Source organism: Pangasianodon hypophthalmus, chromosome 2 (assembly GCF_027358585.1).
Source record: "Pangasianodon hypophthalmus isolate fPanHyp1 chromosome 2, fPanHyp1.pri, whole genome shotgun sequence".
NCBI lineage: Eukaryota > Metazoa > Chordata > Actinopteri > Siluriformes > Pangasiidae > Pangasianodon > Pangasianodon hypophthalmus.
Genome location: NC_069711.1, coordinates 13,488,820 through 13,514,514, shown reverse-complemented (window position 1 = coordinate 13,514,514; position 25,695 = coordinate 13,488,820). Strand labels below are relative to the sequence as shown.

The window sequence follows — 25,695 nt, the reverse complement described above, 5'->3', positions numbered from 1 at the left end:
GCCCGCTTTAAAGGGAACGCGCTTCAGATGCTCAGTGCTGCACGGTTGCCAGGTTAGAGGAAACGGTTCCATCCCAAGTCAAACTCTCAGGAAAGACCAGGTTTTCCAGGTCAGTGTGTTTTAAAAACAGACAAAGTGGGAGAGTTCCCGCTCAGTGACAGCCTGCCTGAGGAAAAAAAAAAAAAAAGCATTTTTATTTGAAACATTTATTTTATCCCTTCCCCTAACCCTCCCCACCAATTCTTACCAAATTACCAAATTAAATGATTAGCTCATTCATTTGCATTAGAGCTACCATTTGGCACCACATGATATCTGTACACTAACATTTAATACCAGATCACCAAAACCTCTAAACAACCAAAACACCAGACAATCTAGACCTTGTCATGTAGGTTTAGAGATACAATGAGTTGAGATTAAATCTGATAGTTCAGTGTCACTGTAAACTGCTTTTATGGACTACCTGGACACGGATAGTTCTCATCACTTCCTGTTGCTGAGGATGACCATACATGGACAGCCTAAAGATCAGTGAGATTACTGAGGATGGTATCACTTAAAAACCATGAAGATGGCTTTGGACTGAAGTTGATATGAATAGTCTTGCTATGATGGCTTAGGACTACAGTGGCTATGATAGTATTTTTGCAATTGCCACAAACAGTTCTGCAGTCAAATCTCTATCAGTGACCAGTTGATAACTTCAACAAAATAGACTTCATGTGTAAACTATAATGAACTTTTGTGGCTACAATTGCACTTGTTGACCATGTAGTACACAGTTATAGAAGGGAATTATTTATAATCGCATTATCCGGTGTCATCTAGATGAGGATGGGTTCCCTTTTGAATCTGGTTCCTCTCAAGGTTTCTTCCTTCCTATCGTCTCAGGGAGTTTTTCCTTGCCCATGTCGCCTCTGGCTTTCTCATTAGGGATAAATATATACATTTTAAACACAAGTTTAAAATGTATATCCTGAATTTATATATTTCTGTTAAGCTGCTTTGTGACAATGGCCATTGTTAAAAGCGCTACACAAATACAACTGAATTGAACTGAATTGAATTGATAGCTCAAATCCATTCAAAACTAACACTCAAAAACTACACTCTAGATGACACACCGATATCCCCTGAGCTGATGGGCAATCCAAATGATACACTCTGAAAAGTTCTGGGTTGAAAATACCCCAACACTGAGTAAATATTGAACAGCTGGATTATGCAATTTAACCATTCTGCTGGGCTATTACAATGACCCAACTATGAGGGTTAATTTTGGGTTAATTTTACTATTCTGATGAAATTACTGAATTCTTTAATATACTATATAGCCTCCAGACTTCATCTAAATACAGACTATATAGTCTACAGTAATCAAAACTTCCATCTTAAAAGTGAAAAGCTTCCTCTGCTTCAGATACTGCACCATGTTAATTTCAGACTAATGAAGAAAACAGATTAAAAACAATCAGCTTGTAATTATCAATTGTGTTACTTCCCAGTGTTTTGCAGCTAGATACAGTTTAGTCTATGTTAGGTAGTCAGTAAAGCGTCATACACAGTGTTGAATTTAGATCACTATTGCAGTGACTTTCCATTGTTTGCTAGTGGGCTCAAGGAAAAATCAGCTGTTGATTGTTCATCTTTAGTAACTGTTTTATCCTGGTCAAGGGCACAATGCATCTCAGGAACACTGGGCTTGTGGTGGGAATACACCCTAGTCGGAGCATCAGTCCATCGCAGGGCACAATGCACATGTTCACACACTCATGCACACCCACAGACAATTTAGTACAACCAATTTAGCATAGCATACAGGCATGTTTTTAGGAGGTGGGAGGAAACCAGAGAACCTGGAGGAAACTCATGCAGGAGAACATGTGAAACTCCCCACAGACAATAACATAAATTCAGGATTGAACCAGGGACCCTGGAGCTGTGAAGTTGCAATGCTGTGAGTTACAAAGCTCACCGTTTGCAGCACATTATACCATCACACACATACATATACTTAAACCCACAAAATGTTTTTTCCAAATTTTATTCTGACAGATGACCCAATATGTAGCATATAAGAATGGACAAAGTGCCATTGATTGCAGTAATACTTCTGTATATTAGGAGAATATAGTCAATACACCTTGGCAGCATCATAAACCCAAAGACCAAATAGATCACAGTGTCCTTAAAACTTACTTAGCCATAAGCTATCACCAACTAACACCCATACTATTACATCCCAGCTACTTTATGTGTTTTAGTCATAAAATATTTAATATAAATCAAATTCTGATTACTTGCTACAACAGTACCAACTAAGTACCACTGTGTGGTACGTATCCATTCTTGTGTTTTTTTTTTTTTTTTTTTAGTTTTATTTCCTATTGAGAAACTAGAATAATTTCAAATCGATTTCTCTCAGTGACTTTGTTCTGGATGCACTCAGTCTGGTCTGCAAGAGAGCCAGGCTAGAGCAGACAGTGGCACATAGCCAGGACCCAGTAGATACTCAAGGTCACTTTTCCACCCACTGCTGCAGCACTTGCACTAGCACAACCTGTAGAAAGAACACTGGACAGATGCAGTGTCCTTCCACTCCCTGCTCACCATCGTCCTACCCAAACCCCAACAATACACTCAAACAATACACACATGAAAACAATATATGGGCTGTTTTTTGTGGATATGGTTGTGTTGATTTCGATATGAATTGATACACATGTAGTCTACAGCAGTTTTCTTTTCTTTTTTTACACCAAAAAAGGCATTTATTATGAAAAAGCCAATCTTAACTCTTAGCATTTTAAAATCAAAATAGTAATGTGGTAAAAGATTCCAAAGTCTTTCTCCTTCAATTTATTAATGCTTGGCAATTTCTGTGAATAAAGTGGGTAGCTTAGCTGCCTCACAGTTACAAGGTCCCTGGTTTGATCCTGAACTTGGGTTACTGTCTGTACGGAGTTTCACATGTTCTTTCTGTGTGTGTGTGGGTTTCCACCAGGCTGTCTGGTTTCCTTCCACTTCCCAAAACTGTGCATGTGGTTGGATTCACCAAGACTCTGGATTCACTATGACTCTGACCAAGATAAAGCCATTGCTAAAGAAGAATGAATGAATGACTTCTGTGAGGTATGTGTCCTTCCAGAAACTGATTGAGACGTTAATGCCTTCAGAAAAAATCCTGTTGTTTACCATTTCCTACTTAAACAATGAAGAAGAAATTATACACGTCACTCATGCCATACACATGAATCTAAATATTTTCATTGTCTGATATCAGTGGGTGTCTGATATCCTCTAAATTAAAACTTAACCAGAGCTCAGGTACACAGATTCAGTCACTGCTGACATTGGATGGTGCTCCCCTTGTTACTATGGTGACAGGCACCAGGAACCCTTATGCAGACAGTGTGAGGCGAGAGCACTGTGATGACATCTCACAGGCCAAGGAAATGATGGCACTGAGCCCTATATGTTGTGTCATGCCTGCAGCTTTCGTGACTGATCCAGTATTTGAGTCAGCATTTTATGATTCTTCACCTTAAGGAAAGATTTTGGCCTGTGAAATGCCATATTGCCACGACTGAATGGAAATGACTGATGTCATCCCTGCTTTGAATTTCAGGTTGCTTTTTTTATCAGCACGTCGGATGAGAATTACAGCAAGGGGCAGAGCTTTTTCTTACAAATCCCCCTAGGTCTTTCTTTAAGGCTAGGTTGAAAACGTAATTGTTTAGTCTGGCATTTTTTAAATGGCTTTTCTCTCACATAAAGGTGCAGATCTAGGGGGATTCATGGGCATAGAGAGTTATGGTAAACTGGGATGTTTTGATGCGGTAAACAACCCCCCCCAGTGCCAGCCCACCCACCGCCCCCGCCCCCACAAGCGTTCATTTAGGTTTGTTGAGTGGCAGGACACTTTATGTCCCAGTGTCTCCTCAGGCCTGTGTCACCTTCTGGCTCTCCCTTTTAGTTATGCAGTCAAGGCTAGACCTACTGGAGTCCCTACTTGCACTCTGATCACTTTTAAACCACTATAGGACAAGTGCATACATAGTAATCTGTTCTCTCTGTCTCTCTGTTGAGCTATATGTGTTCTCCTGCTTTGTGTTGTGATGTCAGTGCCTGATTCTGACACACTTATGCTGCTGTAGCTCCTCTTGCTCTACAGATCAGCCTGTTTCATCCTGCATGTGTGACTCACCTTCTGATGATGTCCTACATGGATGCCCTAAAGATTTGCACTTCCCAAAAACAGTTTATGCCCTAGAACCTGGATACTGTAGATGTGTACGTAAGAACTGTAAGAGTTGTAATCATAAAGACTATCCTATGCTCATCCCAGGAATCTTATTCAAAATATGCTTATACTGTCAATGCACATAATACCGTTTGTCCACAAATGTATACTGTAATAATTTATAATAATGCTATCAAGTGCTGCCCAGAAGAGTATGTGTTCTCGTCGGAGTCTAGTTTCTCTCAAGGTTTCCTCCAAGGAAACCTTTTTTTTTTTTTTTTATTATTTATTGTTATTATTTATTACTGCAGACCATAAATTCAAATGCAGTCTAGTGGTGGAACAATGCAATGTCACCATAGCGAAAGCAATGTCTTTTAGATGTAAGAAACTATTATTTGCCTAGACTAAATTTAACATTCGAACTGCTATATGCTTGCTTCTAAGTATGTAAGAAGAATCCTGTACTTCATATCTGCATGCAATAAAGTCTTGAATAAACTTTCACTCTGATGACACTTTGCTTATGGCAAAGAGTGACGGATAATGTATGGTACTCATCTATTATATAGTCACAGACATAGCATTTCGACATATGTCAGTGGCCTTTCTGCAGCAGCAGCAGCAATATCATTCTGTCCTGGGATGGGTTTGGGTTTAGTTTAAGGGGCAACATTAAGGTACAATAAGAGAGAGAAAAAAGGAAACCCCATGCTTCTGGGGGAGTCCAGACACTAACACACATGCACATACATGGCATGTTCATGTCCAGTGAACTGTGCAAGGGCTCAGCTGCTTCAGAAAAGCTGCAGAGTGCTTCCTCATTATCACAAGCACACACACACACACACACACACACACGGCTAGAGGTCCCCTGTCTCTGCCGTGCCAGAGTGTCTCCTGGGACAAGGCCAAATATAAACTGCGATAATGGCTTGTATTACACCACTTTCAGAAGCACTATTGAAAAAGCCATTAAGCAATGTCAGAATACTATAAAACAAATGCAGATTCAAGCCTTATATACAGTATGTGTGTTTCATACTTTAATAATGTCTGTTTCTGCTAGTGTAAAATTCACTGGATGATGCAGAGGTATAAGTGTCTTGAACACATTTCCAAACATGTATGTACGCTTTAAGCCTTCATTGCATGATCAAGGTGTTAAGACAGTCATGTGTGGGATTACTGTATTGGTTTCAAGATAATTCAGTCACCATTTTGCAAATGAACTGTTGGTATTCAAATGGTGTCAAAAACAGGACAGGGTGTCCTGACAGGTGTATACGTTCACCTAAAATGACTCCTCTGTGCATCTGTGGCATATTAGAAGCAGCACCTACCTTGCTCAGCATAATATGATGCATTGCTTGTATCGTTCTAAATTCAGCTGTTCTTTTTAGCAAGGCTAAACATAGAATGCTGGGATATATGCTACAATCATCTGCATTCAGGAAGTGCTGTAATTTGTGCAGGCACTAAAAGGGAACTGGGTGACTAAGCAGTTCTTTCAACACCTGCTTGGCCTCCTTTGGGATAAAAAAAGAATGGCCTGATATAATAATGGAAAAAAGTACATTATCTCCATACTTTAATGTGACTTAAATGCAGGCCATACAGGTGCAGCAGGGTGCAGGTGTTTTTCAGCAGATGATTCATTTCTATATGTGTAGCATTGACAATAGTCTTATATATAATGTACAAAAAGTATTTAATAGCCTACTGATTTAGCATATTATCCCACTGACATAGAAAGTGTATAAAGTAGGTCATTTGTAGCGAAAGCTACGCTGCTTGCATAGTGGCTTAGTGAAAACATGATGGAGCAACATAGTGACACAGCAGGTGGTGGTGATGTCTCACAGCTCCAGGGTCTGGGGTTTCATCCTCAGCTCTGGTTACTGTCTGTGCAGAGCCGTGCACGTTCTCCATGTGAGTTTTAGATCCTCTGGGATTCTTCACACCTCCCAAAAACATGCCAGGAAATGGATTGGTTACTCTAAATTGCCCCAAGATGTGAGTGTGTGTGATGGACTGGTGTATTCACCACAACTCTAGGATAAAGCAGTAACTGAAAATGAATGAAAGAATGGAAGAATCAATGAATGAATGAATTAATGAATGAGGGAATTGTAATTGTGGTTATATTCTGCAGTACAGCTGAATTGTTTTGTTCTACTGACATCCTCAAACTGTGGTCTCTATTATAGATCTAAACTTAATTACACAGTTACTTAAAGGCTGATTTCTAACAGTCATTTATAAAGACCAATATAATTGGGGAGAGAGAAAGAGAGACAGAGAAAGAGAGAAAGAGAAAGAGAGAGGAATCACTACTGGAGATGTTTGTAACCCATTTTATTAGTTCATCTCATCAAAAAACATTGAGAGTTTTGGTGCTTCAGTGCTTGGAATGTCTAATATAGTTAATACGTAAACATTGCCTTAATAACAACACACTTATACACAGACATCTGGTTTGAAAACAGCACAAACGGTGAATACATGAAGAACATACCAAAAACCATCCTCACTAATATATATCTCACTGCAGTAGGCAGTTATGTCAAAGGTAATCAGCTTCAGTCCCTTGAGTGTCTGTCTGATTGGTTATATACATTCAATCTGGCAGTGTATCCAATGAACAAGGCCACTTCTAGAGTCTTCATATGATGAGAAGGTGATATACAACAATGCGGACATCTCTTAGATGAGTTTGTGTGCTTTGTCCTGTGCTTTGTCCTGTGCCTAGTGGTTGTTGATAAGTCTGGATCTGTATCTGCTGAAACAAAACACACAGCCAGACAGACACACACATGTCACATAATTGAATGACAGGTGAGGAGTCACTTTTTCTTTCAGTGGTAAGGAAAGAAAGATTACCAGCCAGTCATTCTTCATGACCAAATGGCAGACTAAAATGATGGAGCATGTTCAGTTTGAAAAAAGGCATTACAGGTGTTAAGTAAGTCGTGGACATATTACAAAACATTAAACATTGCCAGAAAGGAAGCTAGGCAAAAGCATATATACACACTTTATGGTCAAAAGTTTGTGGAAACCTGACCATCACACCTACACGTGGTTCTTCCCCAAACTGAGGAAAGAAAAAAAAAAAGAAGCACACAAATATATAGAATGCCTTTGTATGCTGTAGCATTACAATTTTCCTTCACTGAAACTAAGTGGCCCGAACCTGTTCCAGCATGACACACAAAGTGAGGTCTATAAAGACATGATTTGACAAGGGTAGAGTGAAAAAACTCGAGTGGCCTGCACAGAGACCTGACCTCAACACCACTGAACACTTCTGGGATTAACTGAAATGGCGACTTCACTCCAGGTCTCCTCGCCCAACGTCAGTGCCTGACCTCACCAATCCTGTTGTGGCTGAATGAGCACAAATCCCCACAACCATGCTCCAAAATCTAAAGGAAAGCCTTCCCAGAATCATGGAACTTATTATTACAGCAAATGGGGACTAAATCTGTAATGGGAAATTTAAAAAATCACATAGGGGTGTGATATTCAGGTGTCCACAAACTTTTGGCCATATAATGCATGACATTGGTAGTGGATGCACTGAATGTAATGCAAATATGATGTATTTACCTACTTATACTACTATCGAATTTTACCCAGTAGTAGAGGTTCCCCTTTTGAGTCTCAACGTTGTTCCCTTAAGCAGTCTTTGCTTACCACCGTCATCTATGGCTTGCTCTTTAGGGATGTATATGGTCTTTAGGGATCTAATTTCTGTAAAACTGCTTTGCGACCATGTTTGTTGTTAAAAGTGTTCAGTAGGTTGAGTACATATACTAGCCTTTCCAATGTATCACTGTATATTATTGGAAAAAAGAAAAGCCCATGCTGCTTCTTTGTACCTCCACATCTTCATTTTTTTTTCCACATCATTCAGCACTCAGATTCATAATATAGCTATAAATATTTTCATCATTATCCTTTGCTTAGAAGAGAGGAAGAGGCTTTATCATTTCAAAGCCATGCTACATTCTACATGCAATCTCCTGCTGCACTGAAAGCTATTGCAGATAATACCTGTTATGCTCAGAGCTCACACCATTAAAATACAGTATTTGAATAATCTCTATAAAGATTTTTCATAATTTAAATAGATATTCTATTTAGTTATAACACTGATGTCATGACAGAGTGTATCAGCAATATTTCACAGTGTTTAAGTGGACCATACTGTAAGTCACTTCTCTGTGAAAATACTGTCAGCTCCACTCAGTCATATGATTGCCAGAACAGCAGCCAGAGATAGAAGGATGTCAATTCTCTCTGTTTAATTAATGATGTGAGAGCCTTCAGTGACAGAGATGAAGTGTGATAACAGCAAGAATGAGAGTGAAATGAATACAGGAGTCTACAATACACCAAGACCCCTAGTGGTGGTACACGCAAATCAAAAGCACACACTCAAACAAATGTAACTCATGTGCAGACAAACAAAAAAACGATAATAAAAGTAAGCATGCACTCACTCGTTCTTTCAGATTACCAAGATAATAGTGATAACCCAGGAATGTGTTAAAGCTTTGAAAAGTTTTTGAATTAAAGCTATATAATGTGGTTCACTTCCAGAGTAAACACAAATAGTGATGATCCACTTCAGACTATGTGCTTTTGTGATGGCGTTTGGTATAGCATAAATTGTTTGAAAATAGCCATATTTATAGCTACATAAGGAAAGATAAAATCAAGTTTTTCATTATCAGTCTCATCACTTCTTGTGAAATCTTCCATAAGATGAAAATAAAGGTATACTAACTCAATGCCAATTAAATCCAGCAGAAACTGCCAATAATACATTTAACTTATCATGCAGCTAGAATAATTGTAAGCTATGGTTATTTTTTTCATTATTTCTGCTAAATATTGTATAGTATTATTGCAATACTTACAAGAAACTAAAAGCAGACAACTTTGAAACTGACAGGAACTAACAACATCAACATCAGTCTGCATAGAGTTTCACATGTTCTTTCACTGTCTGCATGGGTTTCCTCTGGGTTTTCTGGTTTTGTCCCGCCTCCCAAAAACACACCAGTAGGTGGATTGGCTAGACTAAATTGCCCCTAGGTGTGAATCAGCGTGTGTATATGGTGCCCTGTGATGGACTGGTGTCCCCTCCTATTCCTGCATGAACCAAGCCTTCTGTATCCACCTTGACCCTCGCCAGGATAAAGTGGTTACTGAAAATGGATGTATGAATATTTAAAAAAACACTAAAAATATCAACATTACATTTTTCTTTATTGTAACCACTTCCTGGTGTACTAGGTTAAGTGCGAGGGAATTATGAGGGCTGCACACTCGAGCAACAAAGGTACTCTGAATGAGTGAGATTGGTTCTTATTCACATGCTAGCCTTCCACACTTCCACAGCACACGAAAAGCCTAACACAATAAAATTAGATTACCTTTAAAACTTCTCTTCCCAGTTTGGAATAGAGCCACAGGTCAGCTTGATGCCCATCAGCTGAAATCTTTAATAGTACAAGGTCCTGATCTTTACCTCCTGGGAAACAGAAATAAAAAGGAAAACATTTTTAATGTGAATATTTGCTGTCTTTATTAACTAAGGCAAAGCCAAGCCTCCTCAATTATGAGTTAAAAGTAACTCGTGAATCTGAGGCTGAATAGAAGCGACAGCTTATATTGCACGTTATCAGCTGACAGCTTGAATTTCCAGAGACGTCAGACAGCTCATTTCACACCTCCGATATCTCAGCTCTCTGCTGTAAAACATCATGCAGCAGCAGCTGTGCACTGTGATTATGCATGCAAATTCTTTGCTGCTCATCCAGAAATCCAAGCAATGAAACAAGAATCAAACAACAACAATAAAAATGTATGTATAGCTAAGAGCATATATAAAACCACCAGAAAATAACCTGTAATAGAACAATTTGCATGTCATAACTAATATGAAAAATAAATTATGAGAAATTTAAGGCAATATTATACTGTACATTAAATATCAAGTAGAAATTTCTGGTATGATTAGAAGGTACAGTATATTTCATTTTTAGGTCTGTTTGATTTCTTGCATCAGCCAAAACACATCACTTGATGGCAGCACTGAGCAAAATTTGATTTTCTTGTCGTGCAATTCAAATATAATTTAATAAAATGAAATAGTAGAGCCTTCATGTCCCATTAAATCAAGTGATTTTGAAGCTAAACAGGTTGCTATGTTCAAGAAATAAATAGTGATATTAGTGCAATCAGAAATAAAATTACTGGAGGATTTAATTTTTTTTAACATTAAAGGAAAATGATTCCTGTGAAATGATTCTCATGTGAGCTCAAAAATCGGACAAACAAACAAACAAACACACACACACACACACACACAACAACACATAGAGACACTTGCAGTGATTGTTCACAAAGCTCTGATATATGGTTTGGGTTTTACTGGACATTACTGAGATCCAGTGAATACCCTTTGACTCTGATCAATAAGAGAGGCAGCATGTGAGTCTCTGTAATGAGCTTGCTCAGTCACGCAGTGCCAATCTTCCTCAACCTGACATCTACAGGACTGAGCCAAGGCAAGAGATTGTAAAAGCATGAGGCTTGCTGGGCTTCATGCAGATCTCCAGTAATGCCTGATTTGGTCCTACATCTGCTTGAATTAAGTTTGTATTCTGTAACTAATATTGCAGTTACCTTTTATCTACTAAGACAATTGCAATGCATAAAATATTCAGAATTATTTTGAGGTTTATAGCTGAATTGGGAGGATAAACAAAAACTGTCCCAACCCCAACCCAAAAAGGGCAAATGTCTAATTTGATCTCCTTCGCGAGTTAAAGTTAGCTCTTATGTGTTAGCTCTATTTGCCTGTCTCTAGCTGTTTTTTGCCAGCAGAGCTTTGTGAACCATCTGGAGCGTTGCTGGAGCAACGGCGATGAGAGCAATGCTAACGTTAACTGGGGTTACCCAGGAAACTGTGGTCGCTATGGAGACTGCATCATAGGGCGGAGCCAGGGGTCTCGACGGGGAGGCGAATCCGCGCGTGCTCAGCCCAGTCCTGTTTTCTCATGCAAGAAACGACAGTGTTTTCTTTTGATGCCTACCTACTGTGTCTTTTCCCGAATGCTAATCGTGGGGAATTCTACAGGGAGATGATAAATAGAAATTTGGGGGAAACTTAGCTTTTTATGTGGCCGATTACAGCACTTAACATCGATTTGGGCATAACTGTTTTCACACACCTTTTTTTCTACACAAAATAAAGCATTTTTTTGAGCTATAACAACCAATCCTTTCATTTTGTATAACACATAGTTATTTGGTATAGGTAAAGGCGGTTTGATTAATAAATACATACAATAGGCTATATATATATATTTGACAGATTGATGGTTCATCCACAGACGTTCAGTTTGTTAAAATGGAATCTGCACTTATATACTAACAAAATTCATGTGACACTAACACGTGACCTCCGAAAATATAGCGTTTCATCACATTAACAGGCATTTGTTTGATTGTAATATATTGCCAATACGTATGATGACGATTATATAGGCTATATAACACTGAGAACAAATGCAGACGGACAATCACAGACGACTGATTATTGTTTGTAGGTTATTTAACGTCCCTGACCCGCCCTTCGTCCACTTTTAACCGCTATAGAGAATGCATGATCCTCTGCAGGCCAGCAGGTTGTAGTCCGCGCACAGGGTCTGCATGAAGAAAATCCTAGAGTAAAGTGGAGGTGATCTGAGGAGCATCGCCGACTGGACCTGCGCTTGATTTACACGTCAGTGAAAATCTTTTTGATGTTTACGCAGTTCTGATTGTTTTGGTTTGTGTAGTTGGCCTGCTTAAAGCCGCTGTTTATGCCCTCCTCTATCACCATGTACTCCGATTTGCTGAGTGACGAGGTGCTCCGCGTCCGTTTCATCTCCTCCGCGGAGTCGAGATGCTCGCAGCTGCCCGTGTGCAGGTACTGCGCGTGCTCCTCGCCGTCCGTCTCCCGGTGGTAGAAGTAGTTGAAATTGGAGACGATGACGGGCACGGGCAGCGCGATCGTCAAAACCCCAGCGATGGCACACAGCGAGCCGACGATCTTCCCGCCGATGGTCACCGGGTGCATGTCTCCGTAGCCCACCGTAGTCATGGTAACCACGGCCCACCAGAACGCGTCCGGGATGCTGCTGAAGCTGGAGGCTGGGTCGTCCGCCTCTGCGAAGTACACAGCGCTGGAGAATAAAATGACCCCGATAAAAAGGAAAAAAATAAGCAAGCCAAGTTCCCGCATGCTGGCTTTGAGCGTCTGCCCAAGGATCTGGAGGCCCTTGGAGTGGCGCGACAGCTTGAAGATGCGAAACACTCGCACTAGGCGGATCACGCGCAGGATGGCCAGGGACATGGCCTGCTGCCCATTGCCCTGTCTTTCAGCCAACTCTGTACCCAGCGTGATGAAGTATGGAATTATAGCCACGATGTCGATTATGTTCATGATGTTTTTGGAAAAGGTGGCTTTGCTGGGGCAGGCGAAGAAGCGGACAAGCAGCTCGAAGGAGAACCAAATTATGCAAAGCGTCTCGATCACAAAAAACGGGTCGGTAAAAGAGCCTGACCCGTACGGGCCAGTTCCGTTTATTACAGGCGCTACAGTGACCGGATCCTTATCGTCCCTAAACTCTGGCAAAGTTTCCAGACAGAAAATGACGATGGAGATGAGAATGACCAGTACTGACACGATGGCGATGCCCCTGGCCGGGCCTGAGCTCTCCGGGTACTCAAATAAAAGCCAGACTTGCCTCTGGAACTCATGGCTAGGCAAGGGGCGCTCCTCTTCTTTGATAAAACCCTCGTCCTCCCGAAATTTCTCCATCGCCTCCTCGCCAAGCTGATAAAAGCGGATCTCCTCCGAGAAGATGTCTATGGGCACGTTGACGGGTCTCCGGATGCGCCCGCCCGACTGGTAGTAGTAGAGGATGGCGTCGAAGCTTGGACGATTCCTGTCGAAAAAGTACTCGTTCCTGAGCGGATCGAAGTAGCGCATCCTCTTTTTCGGGTCGCCGAGCAAGGTGTCCGGAAATTGGTTGAAAGTTTTGAGCTGCGTCTCGAAGCGCAGGCCCGAGATGTTGATGACCACTCTCTCGCAGCACTCGTGCTCCGCCTCATATCGATCCAGCGACAGGTGGCCGGGCAGCGCGGCTGATTCCTCCAGCAGCTCCGCCGCCATCACCGTCATGCTGCCCTTTTCTGTTTCCGCGTAGCCGTGATTCTCGGCGTTGTTCCCCCTGTGGCGCGTCGACGGCGAGTCTATGAGGTTGAAGTGTTCATCCATACCGAGGGGGTGGGGAGAGGCGACAAGGGGCCCGAGAGAGGCGCGCCTCTCCCACCCAGCTTGGACTGAATTAAAAAAGACTTCCCTCGCGTCTTCACTCAGTCCTCTGCGCTCCTGACAGCCGTTTCCGCGCGGTGTCGCCGCCTCACGGCGCGCGCAGCGTCCTTTATAAACGCGCGTCTATTCCCGCCCACAGCGCGCGTGCGCTTCACGCATCCTCGCCAAATCAGAACCTAAGTTGGCATAAACATCAATTCCCAGTCTCACTTTTTTTTTTCTACGAAAATACACCCATTCATACAAAGTGAATAAAATCCAGCGAGGTATTCGTCGGTAGAAATTTCTCAGGAAAGAAATCAATTTCACAATTTGAAACAGCAACCCCGTTCAATGGAATGCATCCAGTCACCGACCAGAAATTTTCTCAATGACAATGCCAACAGCGTTTCCGTAAAACAAAACAGCAGAGCACGTGTTGAAAGAGCAGGCAACCGATTCCAGTCTAGCGCGAAACACTTCACAGGCACACAGCCAAGTGACAGCCTGCAACCCCGAGCGCGCGTGAAAGCCTTTCACATGAAAATGGCGCGATCGGGTTTTCGTTTCAAAACAACAACGCAAACCCATTAAGCTTTTCGAGCACGCAGGGGTGATTGATGCATTTCCCTAGGAGAAAAGCCATCGGGTGGCGCGAAGCAGCGCGCGCGCGGGGATGCTTTACAGCCGGATGGCGCTCTCCATGGTGACGCGGCTCCCAAAGGTGAAAAGCGCGCGAGGAGAAGAACGCCGTGTGTTTGTTCAATATGGAGACCGGAGTCGTGCTCTAGAGCCGAGCACACACCCAGACCTTACTAACACGACTGGACATTGTTAAAAGATTTGATTAAACGGCTCATATAAGAATAAAAAGTCACCAGAAAACCTAAGCAGTCGTCTAATCTATTAGTCAGAATATTTTATGATCTATGCAAAATACAGGATAATAGTGCACAATTAATAAAAAACCCACAGTCTATCTTTCTTTCCGTCTGAAATTTGGAAAACAACGACAACATCGTGGTCTCCTATTAACGATTTTTTTATGAAATCATCTTTTCTCTCCACAGCAGTGTTCGAATCGCTCTCAGTGTGTATACCCTTCATGCAAAGCAGTTGTATTTTCTGGGCACGTGCATTCTGTAGTCTCCAAACTAACAACTAATGTGTTGGAACAGATCTACAGTCGAGCTCAAATAAAGCAGAATGAAGCAACACTGCTTTTTCACGCAGGCTTTCTCCATTAGAGCACATTAAGATGCAAGACATTTGTTGATTCTGTTGGAAATTGTAGGCGATTTTGCCTTGTACTACAAAGCACATTATATTTTAGTAAACTGTGAATTAATAGCAATACTTTTCTTGCTTTGTTTCAGGAGCTGTATTTAAGCAATTTGTGACCTTAGCATTATAAGGTTCAATCTCCCATTAATTCTTAAACCACGCAGAACTTTATAATCCTACAAATTGTATTTACAAGCTATCACATTAACAGTTTTTGTTCTTTGCTTTGAAGACAGTATGAAATTCTCAATATTTACATGTAATATTCAGCACTGGTGTATGGACTCCAGTCTGTCATGCAACTACACAGCCAACAGTAATGAGTGCCTTCTCTATCTGTCTTACTCTCCTCTTTCATGTTATCTTGTGCTCTGAGTAATAGCTTGTTTAAACAGCTTCAACAGACTTCACAATGATCAAGCCCCAAATCCAAAAGAGGAATGTAATTGTACGTACATAATTAAGTGACATACGTAATAGCACATCAGTGTATCATAGTTATGTATCTGTTTTCCCACACTTATCAGAAAGTTAAAAACATATATGTGGGAAATTTTTTAATTTGCATGCACAATTATTTTCTTGAATGCAATTACATATTAATTCCATATTAAGTTACACAGAGTACACAGTATTTGCATTCCAAGGAGATTTATATCTCTCTCAAATATTAGACTGCAGAATGAGGGACGAGAATTTCTGAACTTTTTGGCTGCTATGTGTTTAGTTTGTAAGAATATGACTTTCTTATTTTTGTTAGTAATATGCATATATGATTATGTGGTATTATTTCTGTGTGATTTCAATGCTTATAAATTATTTTAACAGAAAACTGTTTTTTTAGAGAAATATCAACCTTTGGTCTGAAAAAAAGAAGAGTTTCTGTATGCCGTTATTATCTGTGACAATGAAAAGAATTTCGATTAATCATTTATAGGTAGAATCTGACAGGGGGATCAGGTTAACAGTCCTCACTCTTGTAATACACAATTTCCCTGTTAGTCCCACTGTGGGAACTGAACAATTCATAGCAGTTACTGTATCATATGCTTCGGGGTCTAAAAGAGATGCTTAAACATGCATGTTGGTAGATGCCTACATAGATGTTAGATGCCTAAACTGGTGTTTTGAGTTATCTTGACATTTGAAGGGAGACATTCACACCAAACATATAGATTTAGTACAGATTAATGTGTTCTGAGCTGAAGAGGATGATTGGGTGGTCAGGCCTGGCCAGGGCTGCATTAAAAAAGGGTTGTGTTTTGAAGCAAGGGTAAGAGTAATGAAGGGCTACACTCACCTGAAGATCATTGTAGGCTGAGGTATTCTTCCCTTCATCAGCTTATTTAACACAGCAAACTCTCACAATGATGGTGTTAAATCTTCTGGGGTATTAAAATGTTGCATTTTAATCTGCATTTTCTGCATTTTTCTATAAATTACTCCTAAACTATGCATCATAAAAACTGTTATTGCCAGGTCTGTGCCTCTTAATAAACTCTGGTGAAGAAAAGTCTTTTGGATTTAGTCAAGATTTCTTACAAGGTAGCTGTTCCATATTAAATACTTTATAGAAATGTCTCTGCACTAAATGTATTTATTATGTATTTATATTCATTCATTTCAGTAACCACTTTATTCTGGTCAGTGTCACAGAGGATCTGGAGCCTATCCAAGGAACACTGGGTGCAAGGCGAGAGAATTCACACTGATGGGATGCCAGTACTTCACATGGCACCGTGCACACACTCATTCTCACCTAGGGGCAATTTAGCATAGCCCATCTACCTGCGTGTTTTTGGGAGGTGGGAGGAAACTGTAGAACCTGAAGGAAACCTACGTAGACACAGGGACAACATTTGAAACACGTAGACAGTAACCTGGATCAAATGAGGGACCCTGGAGCAGTGAGGCAGCAAAGCTACCCACTGCATCACAGTATTGCTATTTATTTTCAACTGAAGATTATTTTAATGTATTCTTGGAATATATGCAGCTATACAAATGACATCCAGTTTTGCCCATAAGAGGGGTGTTTGCATTTTTTTTTCACTAAGCCCATTATTGTGTATGTTTCAGAATGCCTTCCTCAACTAATCTAAGTTTAGCTTACATTTATATTTATAGATTAGATATAGAAACGAATCTATTGGAAATTTTTACAGAGCTTCCAGTTCCACACCTTTAAGCAAGCAACACATCAACTGGTTAACTGACTAGCAGCAATCACTATAAACCCCCACAAGTGATTTATCTGTCCCTGTAGGAAGAGCTCACAGTGATTGGATATTAAGAGGCCTTTCTGGACATGCCTCCTGCTCAATATTGCACAGTCATGCATATTTAATGAGGTTTTAGTGTAAGTGGAGCTCTCACTTATAACTGGTCAGACACAGTAGAGAAATGCTGCACAACAGCATACAATAAATTAAAAAATGTGCACATTACACAGAATAATGGTCAAAGATTGTTTTTACCACAATTTTGTGAACAACAATATTAAGATTTAAAACTAAAATTTAAAATATTATGATTCAACAGCTGTCAACACAGCTGAACAACTCACTTACACCTGTCCTGTCTGGATAACATAAATCTGAACACTTTCTCATTTGCAGTTGCGGCTAATCGCTGGTTAGCACAGGGAGAAATCAATAGGGTTGGGGTCATTGATCAGCAGCTAGGGGAGAGAGAGCAGAGATCATTACACACTCACATTTGCCAAGGTCACACCAGCCAGTAAGTCAGATACAGTATTAGCAATCACAGCTGCCGTTAAGCTAGGAGCAGAGAAGAACGCTGAGCAGTGGCTGGGATTGCATGGACAAATCTCAATAGTCCAAAAATTCAAATAAAAATATTTATGTTGAATGATGTTGAAAGAGACTTTAGACTGCAACATGCTGGAATTTGGTGCAATGGATACTGTGGAGATCTGAGGAAAGGTAGGATTTATATCAATATTATACTGGAATTAAAAGTGATGCGGTAAAATGTTTCTCTAAGAGGTTATTTTCAGTTAAGTGCATTTTCACAACCAGATTATTACAGATTAGAACTGACTGTTCACAACAGTAAGACATTCCTATTCGAGAGATTTTTGACAATTCTGACAAGATCAGTGTTGGTGATCTTGCCAGATTTCTGCCACAGAAGGAGTCAATTCAATTCAAACCAATTTTATTTGTTTGCACTTTTAACAATAGACAGTGACACAAAGCAACTTTATAGGAATCTGGATATAAAATTTTAATTTTAATTTATCTCTAATGAGTAATCCAGAGACGGTGGTGGCAAGGAAAAACTCCGACAAGAGGAAGAGGCGACAAGAGGAAGAAACCTTGAGAGGAACCAGACTCAAAAGGGAACACATCCTCATCTGGGGGACACCGGATAGTGTGATTGTAAATAATTCCACTTCTATAACTATATACTATAAAGTCAAGAAGTGCTAAGTGTGTTAAAAGTAACTAATAATAACAGATTATTAGGTATGTTCTTGTACTGTAATGGTTTATGAAGATGTACATTGTGCAATCTGGGATTCCAGCAATACTAGCTATAATATGGCAGCATAACTAAAAGGGAGAGCCAGAAGGTAAAGCAGGCATGAGGGACCCTGTGATAAAAAGCAGCCAGCCACTCCACCATCAACAGACAGCATCCAAACATCCCAGTTTACCAAAACACTCTATGCCCATGAATCCTCCAGCTCTGTGCCTTTACCTAAGAAAAAAGCTATTAACAAAAGGCAGATTACAAAGCTATTAACATCCAGACAGCAAGGCATTACAATTTTTACAGTACATTACAGAGTCCACCCTTCATTCTCCTCTCAACCCTGACCTTTTTCCAACACCCATTCCTCCAGAGACATGCACATGCACAGTGCAATGATATGATGATTGGAGTTGGCATATTAGGTATAATATAACTGGCCAAACAGTTAAGCTGGGTTTGTTTCCTGGTCAGCATATTGCTTTTATTGGCACTGATGCTGGATTTGGTGATTTCAAAATCCTGGACCACCTGAGAGCCATAGTTGAGTCCTTGAGCAAGACTCTTAACCCTCAACGTATTTTGAAATGTAAGTCACATTGGATAAAACGGGTAAATGTTTCAGAAAGTGGTGGGGTGGGTGCAAGATTTTGTTCCATACAGGCAGTTAAACTACTGATTCCAGATTAACTGCCACAACCTATCATGCTGTTCGCTCCATTGTTAAAGACACATAGATACAGTGTTCACACATAATCTTTTCTGGACACATTCCTTTCTGCTGCACTCTTCATTATTTTAGGCTTTGTGGTGTAAATACTGTTGGCAACAGTGTAACAGGAATGTTTGGTTCAACAACAGCATTCTCTGCAATTGCTTCCATAAAGTAATTTATATCAAGAACTCTACAGTATCCTATCAGTGCATGCTCAAAGTAGTTGACAGGTGTCCACTAACTAAAAATAAAATTCTGCAAGGAAATACATGTGTGAAAAGTACATCCATGCAGTGCATCACTGTGTAGAATATGTTTTTAAATTAATTTTTCAAAATGCCTGTTTGCTCAGGCCTTGAGATTATATCTTGAAGAGGGCCTCTATAAGTTAACTTATTTTGGGGAAATGCAGGTGCTCCAGGGATTGAGAAATGCTGTTAATGTGGGTTGCCAGGGGAGGTTATGTCCTATAGACTACATTTGACCTTGGGCTCTCAAGCATGTGTGGTTGCGGTAAGAATTTACTAGAATTAGGGAATCAGTGTGAAGATCTGAAGGAGACCAACTTCTACAATCTAACAGTTTAGCATCACAAAGAGGATAGGACTGGAATGCTGTGAATGCTTTGTCAACGGGAAAGCACACACATAAATAAAGTTAACTTTGCTCAACTTTGCCATGTTGCTCACTGCGTCCACTTTGCCTTGCTAACGGTTACTTCACCTGCAGTCTCCGGAAATAGCCATCTCTCACTGTGTCACGTAAGTGCAAGGAAATGAGAAGCAAACTGATTTGGCAACTACCAGATTCTTTTTTCTCAGACTGTGAAATACTATGTGTGTTTTTTTTTTTTTCGTTCCACTTATTCATTCCTACTTGCATCTTCTGATCCAGCCGGTGATAGGCTCTTTGATTTAGCTATACAAACCAGAACAGAGCTGGTGTTCTTGTTGTTATATTTTGGTACATTAAGCCCATAAAATAGGAGGCAGAAATTGTGAAGAGCATAAGGCTTTCTTCCTGACGCTAACAGACTGTGATGCACCATGGCAACCGGCTCAAAACTAATGATAGGAATGCCCAGTGACCAGCGTAAAGTGATTTGAGTAATGTGGGGTGAAAAATCACTGCCGGCCAGGTGAGCAGGTGCTGCTACAGCATCCAGCAAAACAAACATGACATGCATCAATCAGCAGGAGAATTGGAGGTGACACATTGTTAACAGGCACTAACTGTAAGGGAAAACACACACACACACACATGCTTGTCTTACTATTGTTGTGAGGACCTTCCATTGGCATAATTATTAATGCAGAGAATTAATGGTGTGTTTACACAGGTTGCCTTGTGGGGACTGGCCAGATATCCCCACAAGGTCAGAACTGTCAGATATTCCTGAGAACATTTGGTCCTCACAGAAATATACCCCCCCGCACACACACAAAATATATATTTATATTCACATGGCGAACAGAATTTCACAGACATCCAAGCTACTTAAAATCAGAGAGATGGAGAGAGAATGGAAAAATGTCCTTCCTAATTGGGTATGCAGTAGTTCAGGCAGGGTATACTGTATACTCTAAAGAGAGTACTGGGGGGTCTGTCTGCATATTAACATCTCGTGTGGCTGATGGCTCTAAGATGAAATGTGAAGGTCATGTTGGAGTTATGGTTATGGGTCCTAGTCTCCTGTAAAGTGGAAAGTTCAAGACCTGGGCTGATTTCCTATGCTGGCAGTGGAACTAGATTAAAACAACATATGAATCCAAACCAAACTTCATAACCTCCAGATGTCCTATAGGTTCTGTTTTAAAAGGCATTAAAATTTGATTGCCTATGCATATAGGGAAAGTTAAGCAAACATAATCTATCAGACAACATTTTTCCTATATCATAATAACTACAATCTCTCTGATTAAGCCTCTGCACTGTAAATTGTGTGGGTTTGTCCAGTGTTTGGCAAGAAAGTAGTATTTGTCACAATATTGAGAGAAAGCTAGAGCATCTATATGTCTGGAAACAGGCATGAATCACTATAATGGAGAAGAGCACAAACACCATTTTGCAGCTGTCAGTGTAATAAACAAATAGCAAGGAGACTTTCCCTGTCAGCTACCAGCACAAACAAAGATTCATTTGCCCTTTTGTTTTTCTCCAAACAGATAGCATTTATTGGTACTGTAAGGAGGCTGACAGCAAAATCAAATGAGTCATTGTATTTTTCATTTCAGTATGCCAGTTGAGTAATACAATGGTGCAGTGGCTAGTGCTGCTGCCTCAGTACTACAGGGTCCTGGGTTCAATACTGGGCTTGGGTTACTGTCTGTGTGGAGTTTTGCATGATCTCCCCATGTTCACATGTTCCTCCTACTGTCCAAAAAATGTGCAGGTAGGCAGATGCCCCTAGTTGTGAATGAGTGTGTGAATGGTACCCTGTGATGGACTGGCATCCCATCTGGGGTGAATTCTCCCACATGGACTTAGGGGGATAGGCTCCAGATCCACCACAACCCTGACCAGGATGAAGCAGTTACTGGAAGTGAGTGAGTGGGGGAAGTGAGTAATACTGACTGCTCCTTAGAGTGAGAGAAAAATTTATTTTAATTATTTCCTAAATAATATTTCCTAAATAAAAAGTTAATTTATTTCCTAAGTAAAAAGTATTTTATATCACTCATATATTTATAATTTCCTGTGCATTTTTAGTTTTCAGCTTCCCACTTTTCCTAGTTTATTGATTCCAGCATGTTTAGTTATTTATCCATGTCCTAATTTACTCATAAAACATTTATTAATTTCCTGTATTATTTACCCAGGCAGTACGTGATGCATTTTATTTACCCAGGCAGTAGCTGCTGCATCATTGGTTAATCATTGTGCATGATAAATGCTTGACTATTTTATTTTAGTACCACTCTTTTTAAAGACATATTAAATGTTAGTGAGAGTATAGCTGGGTCGATGTGTTTTATGAAGGTCCATTTACTTGTTGAGAAACTTTTCATTATCAAGAACATAAAAAGGAAGAATAAAACTAACAAATCATTTACTTGAATGATCTACAAGATCTATATGAAGGGGCATACTGTTAGAGGAAAATAATCAACAGTGGGTGGTGTGATACAGCCCGACGTGAATGGTATAGAGCTTAGGAAATGTTGCATGAGTGAAATGGATAAATGAGTAAATATGATAAAATAAGAAAAGTGGAAAGTTACTAAAATAAGGGTAACAAGGAATGATACATGTAATAATCTCCCCATATTTGAATGAGTTTCCTCTGGGTTCTCTGGTTTTCTCCCTCTGTCCAAAAACTTGCAGACAGGCAGACTGGCTACATTCAACTGGTCCTAGGTGTGAATGAGTGTGTGAATGTGTATGTGCATTGTGCGCTGCGATGGACAGAAGCCCCATCCGGGGGGAATTCTACTGCCCTACACCCAGTATCGCCAGACTTCCATTACAGAAGGTAAATGAATGAATGAATGAATGAATGAAAAAATATATATACTTTTGTAAATTATTAATAAATGTATCTTAAAGTAAAAACTTACAATTCATTGTCCTGTTCTATTTAAGACCAGAAATATTTTATTGCTACACAGGCAAAAGCTATTTAATGAACAACATGCACACATAGGCAGCACAGTGGTGCAGCAGGTAGCATTGCCACATTACAGCTTCAGGGTCACCAGTTAAATCCTGAGCCCTTGTTAATATCTATGTAGAGTTTCCAAAAACATGTTGGTAGGTTGATTGGCTAAACTCATGCCCACGGTTCCCAGGATAAGCTCTGGATCCAAGTGGTTACTGAAGATGAATCAATGAAATATGTATATGTTTGTACATGTTTCTGGTTCATGGTACAGAAAGACCAGAATCTTTTCTTGCAAACATCTTTCTCTAATTAACTTTGTTTCTTGTGGACTGTACAGAACTGATTTCAGATATTCCTGGGTAGTGGTCACCACTGCTAGGTCGGTAGCTGTAGAAAAGAAGGAGCTTTGGAGAATGTGATTTCCATATACCGCGTTGTAAAGTTCATGCTTAAAAGACACCTATATGTCTGAACCATGTGAACTACTCCATCTGCTCCTTTTAATTTTTCTGATGTTTTATTTCTTAAATGTTCTAGAACATCATCACAATAACCAACAGAATTCATTATCCAGTGAAAATGCAGAGAATCTGGGTCAGGGAGGACCTGTGAGAGATTTGCTTTGAGAATCCCCTCCTCCTATACCCAAAGGCTTTGTAGGAGATATTCAATTTAAGTAGGCACAGAGACACATTAAGACTGCAATATATCTCCCCATGTGTCTCATTTATCAAATCAAGCATACAACTTCGTACTCATACTTATTAGCAAGAATGCAAATACACATACACTCACACCCAATAGCAAGAACATAAACAAACAAACACATGCAATATAGCAACAGCAAATGTACACCATAATTATGAGTCTTTTCAAGGTACAGAGCTAGCACTCTATTCTCTCTCTCTCTCTCTCACTCACGCACACACACACACAAATCATTAATAGCATACGCTCATAGCATATGCAGTTGATATCGTGCCTCAAAGAATGATGTCAGTAATTAAGCAGAGTCTATATATATATGATGGTATAATGGTATGATATAGCGTGAAAAGGAAATCTAAAAATAGTACACAAAAGGTTCCATTACTGGTACTGCTGATATAAAAAAATGGCACTTCTAGGTGCACATGCTCCTATGCTAATTTACTTTGTAACAAGTGTTAAACTTCATTTAATTTACTTTGTAACAACAATCATAACAAATGTAATGTAATAACAAAATGTTCTAGTAGATTCCTCAGTGAAATAACTAAACTGTGTCCTGACTGCAGTGATATATAGGACTTAATATGTATTTCAAAATATAATATTAGCAAACTACAACTCATGGTTCTAATACAACCTGGCAGCACATTGGAGAATCACCTAGATAATGTGCATGGTGATGCCTGAGTAGCTCAGGTGGCTGAGGATGCCAATTTTCTCCATCCATGTGGGACAGCAGATCTGAAACCATTAGTGAAAGCAGCAGTGGAAACCAAGATCATGCCTCAAGCAGGACTCCGTGGCCTAGTTGCTGAATTCAGACAAATTTGAAAGAATATAAATTAATAAGAATGTAAAAGATGGTGAGACCAGTCTTGGGCAGTGAATCCTGTCCCATCAGGCAGTTCAAGTCTAGCAGGGAGAACCACAACCAGCAATGTGTCAGCATGGCCTTGGCATAGTCTACCTGCACCTCGCCAGACATTTCCCAGATCTGGACTACCACTTTTGGATGCAGATACTACTCCCCTGGATGTTTGCATCTTCTCAACATTGTGTCCACTGCACCACTGTACATACCTGGCAGATGAGTTACTCTCAGTGAGTTTAACTACTGATTGGCCTACCTGAGAATATTCTGTGCAAGGCAGTGAAAGCTGCTTGATCCTGTTCTGCATCCTATAGTTGATGTAACTGACAATCATGACATGATCTGAGTGACTGAAAGTTTATCAATGTAGGTGATAGTGATGTACAGCTTTGTCAGTGAGCAACATTGCAGAGATGTGTAAGTTACTGTCCCAAAGCGAGATGTAACTTATAGCAGCTGAACCCGCTGGATGTCTAGGTGGTGCGCAACAAAACAATGTCTTATTTATAGAAAATACAGCTACTTTTGAGGGCAAATCTGGCCTTTTGGGGCGGTATAGTATCCATCCTACTCAGGAAGGCAATGCTCCCATTTCCTGTAACTTAGCTCACAGTCTTATGACAGGCACTGTTATGTGACAATTTATGCATCAGACAAAAAGCCTGAACTGACTGTTAGCTATCTACCTTGACGCTTCACTCAGGGTTCCACCGTATTGAGATTGTGTGTTCTCCGAGCTAAAAATAAACAAAAATACAGGAAATCTCAGAATGTTTGTTCTAGTAATTTAATTATTATAAAACTAGTGAGAATCACACCAAATGCACAGCCAACACCTTTGATTCAAAGTTGGGCTGCTAATTATTAGATCCCTTATCTAGGGTTTATTGACTAAAGATTTAATATACTTGTTTTAACAGAGATTTGGATTAGACTAAATGAGTATGTAGCTTTAAACAAAGCTAATCTAGCCCAAATACTTTAATAAATGACTTTGCAGACATCTGTTTCAGTAGAAAAAGCAACAATCATTGAAGATCTCAACATTCATTTTGATAATCCACAGAGCAGCATTTGTGTCTATAATTAGACTCAGTAGAATTCCATTAGAATATAACATGATCCACTTATTATGGCGGACACATTCTTGTTTTAATACCGACATCTGGCATAGATATAAACATATAAACAATGTCACCCTCAGTCTGGGACTATCTGACTTTGATTAGTCCACCTTCTGACCCCACAGAACTTGATGAAATGACTATAATGATTATAGAGTCAATGTTTGTTTAAAAGAAAAAATAGGGGGAAAAGCTGCCACCATGATATAATGATCAAACTTGCAATTTAAAACAGACCACTGATAAGAATATAAATAGTATCAAAT

The 25,695-nt window shown here is 40.0% G+C and overlaps 1 protein-coding gene across 2 annotated transcripts; it reads right to left on the bottom strand.

Annotated features, from left to right (window-relative positions):
- Positions 1-6,589: 6,589 nt before the first annotated feature.
- On the bottom strand, positions 6,590-14,321 carry kcna3a (potassium voltage-gated channel, shaker-related subfamily, member 3a). 2 transcript variants are annotated; one of them, XM_026927279.3, is made up of 3 exons: positions 11,222-14,321; positions 9,694-9,791; positions 6,590-7,028 (listed from the first exon to the last, which is right to left on the bottom strand). In XM_026927279.3, exon 1 carries the CDS (start codon positions 13,587-13,589, stop codon positions 12,045-12,047), a length of 1,545 nt encoding a protein of 514 aa, XP_026783080.1. In that variant the 5' UTR covers positions 13,590-14,321; the 3' UTR covers positions 6,590-7,028; positions 9,694-9,791; positions 11,222-12,044. The 2 variants fall into 2 exon arrangements, with proteins under 2 accessions (XP_026783080.1, XP_026783090.1); XM_026927289.3 differs by having other exon boundaries at positions 6,590-7,025.
- Between the last annotated feature and the right edge of the window lie 11,374 nt (positions 14,322-25,695).